Here is a 16,029-nt window from a genome sequence, read left to right on the forward strand (position 1 = left end):
AAAAAAAAAAAAAAAAAAAAAAAAAAAAAAAAAAAAAAGTAAAACCCTGCAGATCCACTATGAGGCAAAACCGAACTTTTTTGATTTACATCAGTTGTAGATATGACCACGTATGCTATGCTATTGAATTAAATGGCCCATTTTATAAGCAGCCATTTGAAAGAAGGGCACTTTTGGGATTTTATAGGGTTTACTAAAAATTCTCAGTAGCCAAAAAAGCCATGTGAAAAGTTCTGTGCTGAATCCCCCACGCAGCCCAGGCACTGCTCAGCAGGGGCGGTAGCTGTTAGCAGCCCAGGTACTTTCTTTATTGAACACTTTTTTCCTCAGCTTCTAGGGAAACACTTTATAGCACTGTATTTATCAGAACGTCTTTCCAAACACCTCCACCAACACTTAATTAATGGAATTTTTAAGTACGGCTCCAGCTTCTGCAAATCAATAGCACGTTCCCGGGTGGCAGCTGTGGAGCAAGGAGACAAATCTGCTCCATGAGGTTTGTCAGAGGGTGCAGAGGGGCTGCGCACTGTGTCTGCATGTGCTGAGCCCCCCGAGGGAGGCAAGCCGTAACACACGGCTGTGATGATACTCTGTGCTGTTGTGAGGGTGCCCCGAGGAATCTGCATGGGATGTAACAATTAACTTTTTGGTGCCTTTCAGTACAGCCTTTCTTTAGCTTCCACATCTATGTGCATGCTGGCAACCTGTGGGGATTTGGAGGAAGGTGTAGAGGGCAGCTCAACAGTCCCAAAACCTGGGATCTCCTAGGGCAGGCCTGGCTCTAGGGGCGGCAAAGACAGGCAGTTGCTCTAGGAAGCCGCAGATTGCCAACAGCAGGAGGATGGCCCTGACCTTGCTGCTGTTTTTTGCCCACACCACTCCCTGCAAAGGCAGACAGGCAGTACTGCTTGGGGCCAGGACTCTCTCCTTGTGTTTTCAGGCCTGACCCTCAGTGTTAGGCTGGCAAAGCTCCATTTGTCTCCATCCCTGGGTGTTCTGGAGCCAGCCATGGCTGGAGGCTGGGAGAGGAGGACAGGGGTCTGGAGAGGGGCTGCTGCCAACCCGGGGCTGTGTGGGAGGTGCAGGGCCACAGCCTGTCGTATCGGCGGGGCTGTGTGTCACACAGCTTGTAGGCAGAAAGCCAATGACTTTTACTCTCCACTCAGTTAAAATTCCCTTTGGTTTTATGGAAAAGTGCCAGAAGACTGTCCTGATGTCCTGGGTAGATATCTCCTCTGGGATGCGGCTTTGGGAATCAGAGCTGCGGGGAGCTGTTACCAGCTCCAGGACCCTGACGTGGTAATGTGTGTGGCTGCAGGAGCCTTCTGTTGCTTTCTGAAGAGCATTTATAGTATCTCAGATATGAAAGACGCCATATCAAAACACGTTTATTGCTATTTTCCTGGTTATGAAGTTAAGGCCTGCTATGGGTTGTGATAAATGTTGACAGACTATCACCTTGGAGCAGAGTGCATCTCCTGGGCAGATAAGAACTGTACTCCAACTCTTACCCAGTGCAGCCTTTCCACTGTTTGGCTTGCTCTTATTGTGGTGATAAACACACAACACATTCATTGTTACCTGGCCTGGCAAACAGTCATAGACCTGAACCTCCATCGCCATCTGAGCTGTTAACCTAGGACTTGCTGTCACCTCTCCTCTGCCTTCCCAAAGGCAGAACATGATGAAATGATGGCATCTGATGGACAGGAATATAGGGAGCTGTAGCTTTCAGGGACCATTGAGCTGTTTCAGGGTGAATCCAGTGCAGGGCAGGTTTAAAAAGACACTAAAATCAGAGCTGGGGGAATGCTAAAAAAATGTATCAAGGCAAAGGGTTCCTCCTCATCTGATGGGGAGATAAAGTGTCGTAAGGATGTGAACACCTGGGGCATGTTTGCAAAAGGACTTGCAAAGAGGCACACTCAGCTCTTGCACTTTTATGGTGTCCCTGAACATGGCAGGGGGTAGGAATTAAATGATCTTAACGTTCCTTCCAACCTGAACCACTGTGTGATTCTGTGATTGTGTCCCTCACTACAACCCAAGTAACTGCAGTCCAAACTGCTTCATGTCTGAGCACAGGAACGGGATGTGAAGGGTCTGCCTGTTGCAGGTGGCTTCTTGCCTTGATCCAGTTCCACTCTCCTTGCAGTTGGTTAAAGCTTAGCATGACCTCATGTAACTCAAGTCCTTAGCAGGATGTGGTGCCTGGATCAATAATTTGATCTGTGTGCCAGATGCCCTTATTCCTCCTGTCTGAAGAATGGTAAATCTGGAAAGTTAAAAATAAGTAAGATGCCCTTGCAGAAAAGCCCTTAGGAACAATCTCAGCACTCACTAGTGGTGCTGGGAACAGGAGCCAGGTTTCCAGCTCTGTGCTAGAATACTGATGATAAATAAATCAGCGGCTGACCTTCTTACCACACTTTAGCATGGCTGTAATCTCAGAGAGAAATAAAGGAGAAAGAAGAGGGCTCTGCTTGCTGCTGCTGAAGGATGGGATGGGGTGGGCAGGGCACTTTCAAATAGTTGGTTATCCATCTGTTGATGGGTCAGAGTGCAGGAAGGAGAGGGAACCAAGCAGGGCCTTTCCCCTTCCTGGGTGCAGGATCTTGTGCCAGTATGAGAGCAGTGGGAGCTGTTTTCCAGTCCTGTCTCTTCTAGGGTGTCGGTCTGCCTAGGTTGGACATATCTTCCTTGCTTTTCTGGAGCCCCCAGTGTGTTAAATCACCCAGTATCTGCTTGTTCATTTGCTGTGTGAGTTTCACAGCCCGCTCTCCCCATGGGAATACTGGGTCACTGCTCCAGCATGGCACCAGATAGATGTAAAAGCATACTTCAGTGATTATAGTGTTGGGCAAGAGCATGTCCTGATAACTGAGTTATTTTTAAAAGTCAGTTACAGCAGTCCAATGTGTGTAAACAGATTCTCACTGCATCCCCAGTTCCTTCTCCTAATCTAGAAAATCATCCAAGCTCCTAGTTGGCTTATGGAGCTCTGATGATGTTTTTCCGTCTCCTTATCTTCAGATTAGTATCTATTGATGTTTATTTTTTTTTCCAACTTTGTTTTAAAGGCCAGGACCTGGAAACACAAAGGCTACTTGTCCCCAAAGCCTCATTTCCACAGTAAGATCATGGGGCTGTGGTGATGTGCCAGCTCATCGCTCACTGTCAGTACATTAGCCTGGAGACCTGTCCAGGGCTTGCTCTTCTCATGAACTTCTTGAGGACTTTTCTGGAAACAGGCTCTGTCTACTCAGGGAGTCTAATAGGACAATAAATAAATCCAGCAAAAGGAGAAAATAGCCAAGAAAAGCCTAATGCGTGTTGACTTGGTCAAGAAGTCTTCAGTACAGATAGCTCTGAGGAGTGAAGAAGCTGACCAGGAGCTGCTCGATGTATCTGAGCAGCCTCAGATGGAGTCTCAGGTACTTGGAGGACAAGTGTGAGTAGATGACGTCACAGGAGAAACCTCTACAGGGCTTGTGTATGGGGATATGAGCCTCTTCTTTGCTGTTAGAGATCCCTGGAAAATAAAATGACTGCCTTACTTCCTTGGGGATTAAACTGTTTTTGTTGTATTTTGGGTCATGCTGGAGCGGAAGAATGTGATTTCTCCATTCCCAAGCAGCTGGGATAGATTTGGTCCCATTACTGCCATTATTTGCAATTTCCATTTTTATGGACCGTAATGGGGATGTGATTCTCAGAGCTGGCAGCTACAATGAAACATGGTGTGGTTTTTTGTTTTGCCTTTTTTTTTTTTTTTTTTTTTTTTTAATTCCTTGCAGTTCAGCTACTGTTCACTATGCTTTCCTGAGCCCAGCAGATCTGGGTCTAGTCCAACTCAGGCACCTCGTGTTTTTGTATTGCTTTTACTCTTCCCGGTAAGCTGCGCTCAGAGCCCTTGTTGCTGCCATCTCCTTGCAGCACTGTGAGGAACTGTTTTGAACTGCCCTTGGAGACACACTGTAACACAGAAGTTTTTATTGGAGCTAAAAGCTGTAACCTGATCTAGCTAAGTGTCCCTCACCTGGATTACCCACTGAATGTAGTGGCAAAGTTCAAGTGGCCAGAAAATTAATCACAAAACGTAAACCAGCTTTCAGTACACTCCCTCAGTGAAAGTACTGAGCCAGCTTTCCAGAAACGCCACTGTATCAAGGTTTTCAAGACTCTTTGATTTGCAGGTGCTATTAAGTTGTCAGCAGCATTGCAGACCCCTGTGCAGAGAATTTAACCGTGTGGAGCATCTTCACTACTTTCTGCTCAGCACTGCCAGGGAGCCAGTTTCCCTACTAACACGGCAAAAATTACCCACAACTAACTAACTAAATAAATAAAATAAAGTTGTTCATAGCCCGTTGTCTTTTTTGAGCTTTGTGCCTCTTGTCTTGGTTGGTCCCTTTGACATTTGAGTGCAACATTGCACTTACAGATGGGAAATGGCACTGCATCTAAGGTGTTGGGTGCAGACACCTTACCTCTTTCTCCTTAGTTTGCCTCAAAACTGTGAGATAACTCGGAGAGGCAGCAGCTAGTTCCCCCTTAGGGATCAAAAAGCAGTTCCTTAAACTTGGCTTTGTTCCCACTTTATAGAAGAAACCTATTGTGCTGCTGAATGCTTGTTTGAAGTTCACAGATCTGTGAGTAGAGCCAACACTTGGTGCCACCCAGGAGCCGTGGGCCAGCTCACTCCCTTGTGGGGAAGGTCTCTCCCTTCATGTTGCTCTGTTCTCCAGGAACTGCTTTTTTTAGGAATTTTCATCAAGGGCTTCTGCAGCCAAGCATGGTGAGACACCCTTCCTGGAAGCGTTTGTCTTTGTTAGCCAGATCACAACTGAAAAAACCTTTCCAGAGCTTCCAAGACTTGCCTCAGTGATGTGCTGGTAGTGACTGCCAGGTGGGATCTTGGTTGCATCCAAGCTAAGTGCCTACATTTTCCATCTACTAAGCAGTCCCAGCTGTTTGCTTTTCCTCTGTCCTGCTGCTTGCCCAGGTTGACATCCTCTCTTATTTATTTGAAGTGAGAAACGTGACGAGGTCTTTGGAGAATGTTCAGATCACGGGCTTGGCTGGGATCATAGAAGGGGATTTAAATAAAACAATATATTTAAGTGTTTTGCTCTCAGTTCAAGGGCTTTCCACGTCTTGTGCTATCCAGAGCCTAAATGCAACATTGAGATTCATACAAAAAGAGCTGATGAGTACATCCTCTGGGGGTGGAAGGCTCTGGCTGCCACCTCTGAAATCAGCATTACCAAGCTCTGATCTTTATGGTACAGCTCACAGCGAGGCAGCGGAGCTAGAAATGCCTGATATTTCAAAGACTATTTTTTTCTGACCTGACTGATCTGCTCTGTGTCAGGATACAGCTGATTTGCTGAGCAGCTTGGAAATTGTGGCGCTGGTGAAGGGACCATGGAGACACGCAAATTCCTGGAGAAAGAAGGCAATCACTCAGTCAAGTACCTGAAGGGGCACGCACCTTAGAAGATGAAAAAATGAACTGCACCGTGCTGTGCCTTCAAAAATCTCATTGAGACATACAGTCCTGTGTTGTCCTCAAAAAGAAGAAGTAAAATTTCTTCCTGCCATTGTCTTGTAATGAATGAGTGAACCATGTGGCTAAGCACGGGGGCGTTCTCAAATGAAATGTATTCCAGAAATCAATGAATTATCTTATCTGTGCCAAGTCTTCCATTAGCAGGGGTAACAACAAGAAACTCTTTTATTTCTCTAGATTCTTGAAACTGGGAAGGTGTCCAGGAAATATTAGAAGCTAGACAGCCAATAGCTGTATTTTACTTTTATTGTCCAAGGTGTAAACAAGCAGGCAGAGAAGTACATAGCATGGGTATTTCAATGAACAGCCTGATGCCAGGACTCTTCCACCAGTCTTGACTGAACGACTGTCATTTAACAATATTTCTCTGACTGCACATATTGCTTCCAAGAGTAAAACAGAGACTTTCATGCTGTTTAACTTGGAAGTCTTGCAACTTTCAGGCTTTCAGCAAAGAAGGGAGCAAAGGCTTTTCCTGGTCTGAAAATGAGAACTTGGTTCTGGAATGCCAAAAAATACTAAGAGCTGCCATTATGGTGTCTAAATGAAGAGTTATGTTTGGGAAACGTGTGTGGATAGGACGGACTTTCTTGTTTTAATGGCAGAAATAATAGTAAGGCAGGCAAACAAATGCTCTCAGCCTGGGAGCAGCAGCTTGCTGTTGAAGGCTCTGCTCAGTCAGTCTTAGAGAACTCTGGTTTTGCACCTGGTTATTGCAGGAAGCATTGCATGGATTTTCGTGAGCATGTGACACACGAACACTCAAAATATGTTTAACAAGAGTCTGAACCTTCATTACCCAACCCACTCCCATGCTAGAGGAGGTTATATCATAGATCTGCATCAAATACATTCAGTTACTCCTTGTTTCTTTACTACTGAAACTAAAGCTTGAGATATTCACATATGCAATAGAAATAATGGCAATGCTGTTTATGTCTCTGTAAAATTAAAACTATTTTACACAGTAACAGAATTGCAAACACTCTTTCTTGAAAGTACTGGAAAAATAGTGTTTCACTGAATCAGGTCTCCTGAGCATAGCTGTGCTGTATTTGTCCTTTGAACACTCAGCCTGCTTTGTTTGCAACTTCCATATGACAAGGAATAGGCAAGAGCCTATCTGGAAAATAGAGGAAAATCATGTTATTAAGATAGAATACATGCCAAAAGTCAGGTTTATTTATGTTCTTTATTGAACTGACACATGTAGGTTGGTAGAGGACATACATCTGAGGAGCAATTCTAGTTAGGAACAGATCAAGAATTTTCTGATTAAAGGCATGTTTGATCTTTGGTTTTATTCAGCATTTCCAAAGGAGAAACGATTGTTACATCTTTGCTGCACTTTGTAGTGTGCCTAAATTCCTGCACGTGCCTAAACCAGGCTTGCTTTCTCATAGCAGTATTCTGTAACCTCATTGAGATAAGTAGACCCTGCATATCCGAAAAGCATTATTATGTGCATGTAAAGATAAAAGGGGAGTATTTGGCATGTGAAGGGAGCACTGGGAGTAAAATGTGAAAACCTGGAAATAGAAGGTACTGAACCAAACACAGTGCAAGGTCTGGTGATTGCTTGTGTTTTTGCAGTGCTTTGCACAAGTGATCTCCTATGGTATTTGTAAATGGATAACAAACAGAGCAGTAGCAGCAGCTGCCTTTCCTTCATGTAAACACCACGGTCTTAACCTAACGCTAATTTAATAAGTTAATTTTATCTTATATTTTAGGTGACAGTCTAATGGATTTTAAGGATTGTACCTACATGCATCAGCCTTGCAGCAATATCATTTCCTACGTGGGTGTAACTTATGTAATGCTTGATCTGCTGATTGGGAAAGAGCAGAGCCTGGCTCTTCATCCTCCGTTTGTTGAGAAGTAGGGATGGACGTGGCTGCTGGGTGCCAGCACAGCTCCCTTGAAAGGGGTGAGGCCAGGAGGTGTAGGCAGTGCCCTGAGACTCACCAGGTTGGGGTTTAATCCCCTGGCTCAGCACGCTGCTCCCATTAACTTTGCAAGCTGCTCATGCTCTCAAGGTCTTTGACCTCCATCTGTCTGCAGATCATAACAAGGGATCACATTGTTCAGAATCAATTTTCAGCCCCAGACATGTCCTCCAGAAAAGGCAGGAACTTCTCCTGGTGGAAACTGAGGAGACTGCACAGGCCAGCTGGGGTAGTTCCTTGGAGCCTCCTGTGCCTTGATGGCCAGCCCAAACCCAGGCAGGCTAAGCCCCTGCGATGTGTGCGGGGCTGGAGCTGCTGCTCTGGCATTGCTTGATACCTGCCAAGGTCCTGCAGTGTCTGGAAGCTCCAGCACATGCCTGCTCCCCAAATGGGAGTGCTCCTAGCACGTACCTGACTGACTGCACAGCCCACACACAGCAATTTTTAAAACATTTAAATAGCCTGTCTTCTTTGCTTCATCTTGACAATTGATTTTAATCAGTATTATCAGCTACTTAAGACACATAATTCCCTGAAGCACTCTAGCATTCGGCATGCAGGAGATATGTGGAGCGGAGGTGCGGGCTCAGTGCCATTCTCAACGGCTTTGTCCAGGAGGTGACCTGAAATCCTTGTTTCGTAATTCGTGGCCCTGCCTGATCTGCTGCTGTTCACAGTAAATTGGTACTTTTTAAGTCCCACACCATCAGTGAAAGTGAGTTGGTTTGCACAACTTTTTTGAGGTTCAAACCAGCACAAAAGGAAAAACAACAAAACAAACAAACAAACAAACAAAAAACATTATCCTTTCCTACCCATCCCACTGCTGCAATGTATTTGTTAAAGAAAAAAAAAAAAAGAACCACTCAAATAAACTAATCACATGACTGAGTTATTTCAATATGTGGAATACTGCTCATTTGTGGCTTGTCAATACTTTAATTAATTTCAATTTGTTTCTAAAACAGAAGTACATAATTGATTTGAATCTGTTAGGAGTGGTCTTGCCATCTGCATAGTCTGAAGCAAAGGCAGTGAAACATTTGAATGCATTGTAAGAAATTATGTGCTTCTACATTAATGCTGACTTCTGATTAATATTTTTAGGTGGTAGTAGAATAGAATATGGTAACAGCTGGAAAGCCATAGATCAAATAATATCTTCCCTATTGTCATGTTTCCATACTAAAGCATGCATTGTTAGGTTTACTCATATAATAACATATCTTCATTTTTAAGTGTTTAACACTCAGCCTCTGATTTTATGCCTAGGAATAATCAGGGGAGTAGAGAGGAGGAGAGGCAAATAACAGCTTATTTGCAGTTAAAGACCTGCATGAAATCTCATGTCACCTGGAGTTACAGAGTGAAAAGCCATGGCTTGGGTGAAGAGTAAGCAGTCTGACTCCCCTGCTTACTCACCATTTCCCCGAGGCCCCTGTAAATAAAGGAGGAAGCTTTGTTCTAGGCTCACCTGGTAAAACTCACTGCTCTGAGCTCTTAATCCTTGTCAGTGAGAATTACACATGCACCTTGCTTTGAAGTGCTCAGGAAGTCCCTGGCTGCCTCCAGGAGATGCTCCAGGTCACCTCGGCAGGCAGAGTTATTCCCTGCCAGGTAGGAAATGGTTCTCCATGCCACCTTGATTTCAGCTGCACTCCTCTGCCCCCAGAAGAGAAATCCTGTTTATTCTACCCTTGCCCTGTTTTCCATCTCTCCCATTCCCTTTCTCTCTCTGACACCCACTGCAGTGTCTGTGAGATGCCCAAAGCAATCTCAGCTGTTTATCGGTGACTTTGTCCCACTGCAGTTGCAGGGAGGTCAGGCAGTGATTTGTAACGAAAACCAGAGGAGCAATATATGCAGTCTTACCAATATGACCGATCTGTGCGGTTTAATTGCAGCATAGATTATGCAAAAGCACTAGAGGTCAGATAGAAAAGGCGGGGTGTTTACAGGAAAGTAGAAATTGAGCTTGAAAAAAAAATAATTACACCTTTTTAAAAAACATTAATGACTACACAGAAAAGCCTTTTAAATATATCCATGTGGGTTTTAAGCATTCATTCCACATCAGTATTTCACCTTTTTCCTTAAGTGATTTCTATATTCCTACTAACCAACAATCATTTTGTCTGAATCTCATTTCCTTGTAACAGCAAACCCATCAATCTCTGCTTTATTAAACAGGGAAGCATGCTTGGAAGCCAGAGCACTCAGATTTGATCAAAGATGTTATGCAAACCATTGATTTTAATTTACAGCAATATCCATTTCTTCCATTATTAACAGCTTTGAATTACTGAGACTGAATAATTAACAAATATTCCTACTTGATGATAGATTATTCAAAAGGCAGATGAGCAGAAACATATCCCAGAGGAACGTCCTTCTTGCACCCCCAGTGATGTCTGCGTATAATGTTCCCCGGGGGAGCAATAAAAGGGGGCTTGAGAGCAATATTCTCTGTAGAGATTTCCCAAACACTTTGGAAACTGTTGTCAGAGCAAATGCCCTGCAGACATGTGTGTCAGGGCATGTTTCTGGCCTCCTGCCTCTGTCCAGGGCCCTGGGCTGTAGCCAGACTGGTGCAAATGGTGCAGGCATGGGGGATGATGATTGACAGTGATGTCCCGGCAGGCAGCCTCAGGGCACCCCCAAGCCCCAGGGATCCCTAAAACATGATCCAGCAGGCTCAGTTACCAGCTCCCCTCACAAGGCACTGCTCAGAGGGGTGGATGAAGGCCAGCTGAACCCACACTGGCAGGGCCTGGGATGATGGAGTTGGCTCTCCCCATCCATACCTGCTGCAGAGTCTGGGGAGATGCAAGGTACTCAAATAATCCGGAGACGGGAATTGTTTAGGAAGAGCAGACAGATGAGCAAAGCTAGATAAGACTAAATATGAATCTGCCTGGCTCTGTATAAACGGAACAATCCTCCTCCTCTCCACTGCTCTGCCAGCATTTGTGTGCTGCCTTGGAGGAAAAGGAACACCTTTTGTAGGGAGCTATTCAGTATGGTGTGATATTTTGTTTCACAGCCACAGAGCGATGTCAGCCCGTTGTGAGGGCTCCGTTTAGAAAGGTGCAATTACAGCTCGATGAAGGTGCCTTTGATCCCGGCTTCCCCATTGTTCGCCAGCTTTTCATCCTGCCCTGTACACAGCCAGCAGGCCTGGGGCTGAGACCTGACCTTTGAAGTCGCTTCTTTTTCTCATTCCTCTAATTTTTGTGGAGTCTTCTGCTGAACGTTATTAATGAAGGCTCTGGCAGTCTGTTGAGCTCACAGTACCGATGCTGGCTCGTGCCTGCTCTTCCCCAGTGGTACAACATCTGTCTGCATGAGGAGGGAGGCGGCGGGCCGAGAGCTGTCTGTGCCCCCAGCAGAGGAGAATCGCCTTGGGCATCCTGCTGGTCACGGTGCTGCAGGGCAGGACCCCTCCCAGGGGCTCAGCCTTCTCCAAAGCATGTTGCTGCTGTGCACGTCTGTCTGGTGGCACCCCAACCTTCCTGACTCCCCAAATCTCCAGCGCCAAACATTGCTTCTGGGGAAAGGAGAGATTTCAGATCAGATGGAGATGGACGGATGGGGGAGTAAATTCTAGTTGGGGAAAGAATGATGTCCTTTCCTAGGAGCTCTCATGTAGCTAGTGACCAATTCTGTAGAGTGCCTTGGGATCTGGGCATTGGAATAAAGACCTGGATGCCAATTACCTTCAGTTTTGAGGAAAGCAACTATGTATGCAATTTAGGACAGTCATTGGTGACAGAAGGTATGGAAACTGATGCCAGGTACTTGATTTTGCATCTAGCATGTTACTACTAGGTGGAGGAAAGCTGCCCAGAAGCAGCATTTGCTGTTCTGAAAGTTCAAAAGACAGACCAGAGGATCTCACCTAGAGCCATTTAACACAAACCACTGTGACAGATAGACCTTTGCAGCACACGAGAGCATGCAAGGGAGGTACCGCTATATGCACGTAGGCATTTCATTTCCTACAGGCCACTGTCAGGGACGGAATGATGGATGAGACAGATCCTTTTGGCAGATGGGGATTTTCTTCCATCAGATGGGAGGAGGCGGACTGGATCAACGTAGGCAAATTGCAGGCAACAACTCAGTGTAATTATAAGAACTGCAGACACAAAACCCACTCATTTCAAGAGTTGTCCAAGAACTAATGACCCAGGGCAGTGGGAAGCAACATTTCCAGCAAAAGCTGGGAAATCCACACTTAGTTCTGACAGAGCCTTGTCACCATTTCTGAATGCATCAGCATTTGCCCAGAGCTGCTAGCTGCCCAGGAGGCCTCTTGGAGCCTTAATTGCCCTCACTGAAGTTGTGATAAGTCCAGGAGACAACTCTCCCTAATTAAATGTAAACTCTCAGATGGTGAATAAAACCTGCTCTTGACTTTGCCTTTCTTCTATCTTAGCATCTGTAATTGCCTTGCACAAAAATAAATGTCTTGCTGAATGGCTACAACTGACCCTGTCAACACTACCCTGCTGACCTTCCTCCATTAAGCAGGACTGGATTCACTGATGTTAGCACCAAAAACCATTAGGGCAAAAGAAGCAGCCATGCCTTTGCCTCGCATTTACCATCTGGGCCAGGACTGTTCACCTAACACAAGACAAAGCCTTACTGAGTTCCAAGCCACCTCTACCTGGGTGTAACTGGTACCCCAGGAATATCCAGAGGGACATGGGGCTGGCAGCACTCGGGGACTTTTTGCCTGAAAACTCTGCAGGGCAGTGGCATACACCCATCTGTCTGTGCTATGTGACCTTTTTTAAGATCCTGGTTTTAATTCATGAGATTATCCTGAATTAAAAGCTGTGTGTGCTCTCATGGGGGAGAAAGCACTGCTTGGCATATGGACATACATTTCTGAAGTTAGGGTATGCAGCTGTGTCAGACCTCTTTCTCATTATAGCTGGATAATTGAACTTGTTTTCTGTCCTGCATAGGTCTGCCTGGTGCTGTGTGTTTGCCAGGGCATCTCCTTTCTTCTTTCTTATTTGCTCATAAACATCCTCACCCTTCTGGATGAATCCATAGCCAAATGCATTTCCTTGTAAAACTTTAAAACTCATGAATTCCTAAGATGGTGTTCATACTGCATATGATGAGTCCATGCTCAGCGGGCTGTGATTTGACCCAACAGTGCAACTGGCAGTGGGCAAAAAAAAGTCAGACTGAAGGTGGCACTGGGGACAAAACCAGAAATTGTGATTAAAGGGGTGCTCTGCAGTGCAGGCACATGCTGGAGTCAGTCATGAGATGCCTATTAAGATGGCACAGGCACTGGAGATGGGACTGCAGCAGAGCCTCTAATCTTTTTGAGCTTTGCCAAAATCAGGAGAATTCAGCGAGATAAGTGTAAAAGCCTGGATCAGATTTAGTAAATAAAACATGACCCCAGAGGAAGCCAAACTAAACAAAATAGCAGTTCAATTTTTCAATGACATGAACAATCTCACAGCATTAATCCTGGGTGCCGAGTGCCAGCCCTGTGCACGGTGAAGGAATCGCCCTGCAGAATTAGTGCCTAGTGCTGCTCCTAATGCTGGTTTAATGCCAGCTAGAAAAGCCACACCTGAGAACAAACACCCATTCTCACCACTCTGATGTACTGTGGAAAGTGACACAGGCAGGTGGAGGTTTGGGGTGCCTTTTGTTTTGGATATATAATTAGAAATAGCTTAAAATAAAAGTGACTCAAAAATTTATAAAATAAAATATATTATAAAATAATAAAATAAAATAAAAACAGTTTTATAAATGGTATTTATTGCACATTGTTTATTACCCTCCTCTTTGGCAGACTCCAAAAAAAAAATCTTAAAAAAAAAAAAAACTACAAAAAAAGAACATTTAACAAGATATTTGTAGAAATGCTGATTTAAAATATGTCTAACATTGTGTTTGCATGATATCCTTCCTTCTTTCCTTTCCTTGCCTTGCCTTGCCATGTCTTGCCCTTTCACTAACTGAAATAAATTATTGATGTCAAGGTAGAGGGAAATTGGGAACTTCCTTTTCCAAAAATTGTTTTATTTTCCCTAATTCTGGAACAGTTTCTAAGTAAAACAGAAAAGAAAAAAAAAAAAAGGAAAGGAAAGGAAAGGAAAGGAAAGGAAAGGAAAGGAAAGGAAAGGAAAGGGAAGGGAAGGGAAGGGAAGGGAAGGGAAGGGAAGGGAAGGGAAGGGAAGGGAAGGGAAGGGAAGGGAAGGCAAGGCAAGGCAAGGCAAGGCAAGGCAAGGCAAGGCAAGGCAAGGCAAGGCAAGGCAAGGGAAGGCAAGGCAAGGCAAGGCAAAGCAAGGCAAGGCAAGGCAAGGCAAGGCAAGGCAAGGAAAGGCAAGGAAAGGCAAGGCAAGGCAAGGCAAGGAAAAAGTAAGACAGAGATTCAGCCTTTCTGCTGATGAACATGAGCCTCTCAGCTTTCTCTGTAAGCAGGAAAAACTATTTGTTAAGGAGCACTGAGGTCTTGGTGGGCTGTTTGGGGACACTGCTGCTGTGATGGCCAAGACACAGGCAGGTGCCTGGTGCCCTTGGCTCTGCAGGAACCTGGGCAGCCCCCAGGCTCTGGTGCATTTTCTTTATTTTCCTTTTTTTTTTCTGTGCTCCCCAGTTCGAGTGAGGGCTTTGGCGTAGCAGAGAAGATCGTGCTGCTCACCTTCATCTCGGCGGTTATTCTGATGGCCATCCTGGGGAACCTGCTGGTGATGGTGGCGGTGTGCCGGGACAGGCAGCTCAGGTGAGCCCACGCAGCCCCCACGGCTCCCCCTTCAGCTGGGGGGCATGAGGCATGGCCCCAGATGAAAGCCCTGTGCACAAATCTGGGAGCATAGACCACGAAGGAGGTGCCACCATTAGCTGTGGGGCAGTGTCACGCTGCCACCTTGGTCTCTGTGTCCCTGCCCTCAGATACACCCTGTGGCCATGGGACCATTGCAGTCTCCATCCCCTACACATTTAACACTTTTGGTGTCAAAACCAGATAAATCAGCGAAAAACAGAGCAGAGCAGTAGTGCTCAATTCCATCCCCAATTCCCTTTCTCACTAGCCCCGCAGTAAAACATGCAGCTCAAAGTCCTTCTGCAGCTGAGCTGTGCTGCCGCAGCCTGGCAAATGTTCCCAGCAATTTGGGGTGGTTCACAGGGAAAACTCCTGTCTTGAGGCTTGCTGCTCCCCCTGGGATTTGTCAGACCAGCTCCAGGAGTGGAGGGAGATATTCAGCAGCCTCTATTCATATTCTGTGTGGGATTTTTAATGGATTTAATTCTATTTTATTGTTATGATTTAAAAAGTACTTTTCAAGTTGAAATTATAGCTTCGGTCTCGATACTTCTCAGTGCTTTCTGGAAGGATTTTGTCAGTTTATAAGTTAAAATAAAATCCCCCTCCTCGCCCCCAAACTCTCCAGTGCAAGCTGTGAGACTGAGCCAGAGCCAGAGGCCTGCAGGCATCTATTTACCTCTTAGATGTCAGAAGGAAAATGTGTTTATGCAGGGGAGACAGTGGTTGTTTAGGTGTAAAAACCAGGAATGAGCTAGGTGTGACAATATAAAGTGGGAATTTTGTTAGAGAGGACCTTTCTATGTGATGGAGCAATTTAGACCCAACTACAAGCCGAATTCTCTGTCTACACATAGAGGATGCTGCATTGAAGCTGTTCATTCTGTTATCTGCCTTGCAGGAAAATCAAGACCAATTATTTCATTGTTTCCCTTGCCTTTGCGGACCTGCTGGTGTCAGTGCTGGTGATGCCATTTGGAGCCATCGAGTTGGTCCAGGACAACTGGATCTATGGAGAGATGTTTTGCCTCGTTCGGACATCTCTCGATGTCCTGCTCACCACAGCATCAATCCTGCACCTGTGCTGTATCTCACTGGACAGGTATGAGCAGAGCAGCAGAGAAAATCGTGTTTGCTTTAAATTTCTTCAATGTTGTTGCTTATCCACAGTAGACAAAGGGTGAGCATGAGCCTGCTGGGTACTGTGCAACAATAAATCTCTCTTGGTAGCTCTTTTTGGAGAAAGCTGTCTGAATCCTCACTGGTGTAGGAAGACTTTGAAGGGAATGAGATTTTTGTTGATAGAGCGAGCTAGGTTCTCAGCCAGTTCCTGGCACAGCTTTGCTTACATTATTGATCAGACGTGCTACGGATTCTCCTTCAAGGTAAAGAAAAGACATCCTTAAAGATGCATCTGTAGGAAAGATATGCAAGATCTGCAGCAGGAGGTGTGTCTTGCACAGGTCGTTGTGTTTGCAGGGGCTGTGGGGAAGGCTGGGCTGCTGATAAGCTCGCTGTGCTGTGCTGAGCCCCGTGCACCCAGGGACCGAGGCACTAAACTCTCTGGCTTTCTCTCTAATCAAAAAGTGTTTGACAAATCTTCCAAGTGCTATCAGAACTGTCCTTCCTGCTGTTAGCAAGACAAGCACCCATGTTACTAAATGACACATTTTGACATATATTACTAGGTTATATAGAGA

General features: G+C 45.4%; 1 protein-coding gene across 7 annotated transcripts in view; it reads left to right on the forward strand.

Moving 5' to 3' along the window:
- Positions 1–16,029, forward strand: part of HTR4 (5-hydroxytryptamine receptor 4) — a 125,612-nt gene that overhangs the window by 47,503 nt on the left and 62,080 nt on the right. For all 7 annotated transcript variants that reach the window (XR_004754388.1, XR_004754385.1, XR_004754387.1 and 4 more), the window contains exons 3-4: positions 14,162–14,287; positions 15,231–15,431. Coding sequence is in view for 3 of the 7 variants with exons in the window: in XM_035338628.1 (XP_035194519.1) it covers positions 14,162–14,287; positions 15,231–15,431 (327 nt within the window). In the remaining 4 variants the exon portion in view is untranslated. The remainder of the gene's footprint in view (positions 1–14,161; positions 14,288–15,230; positions 15,432–16,029) is intronic.

Source organism: Oxyura jamaicensis, chromosome 13, assembly GCF_011077185.1.
Source record: "Oxyura jamaicensis isolate SHBP4307 breed ruddy duck chromosome 13, BPBGC_Ojam_1.0, whole genome shotgun sequence".
NCBI lineage: Eukaryota > Metazoa > Chordata > Aves > Anseriformes > Anatidae > Oxyura > Oxyura jamaicensis.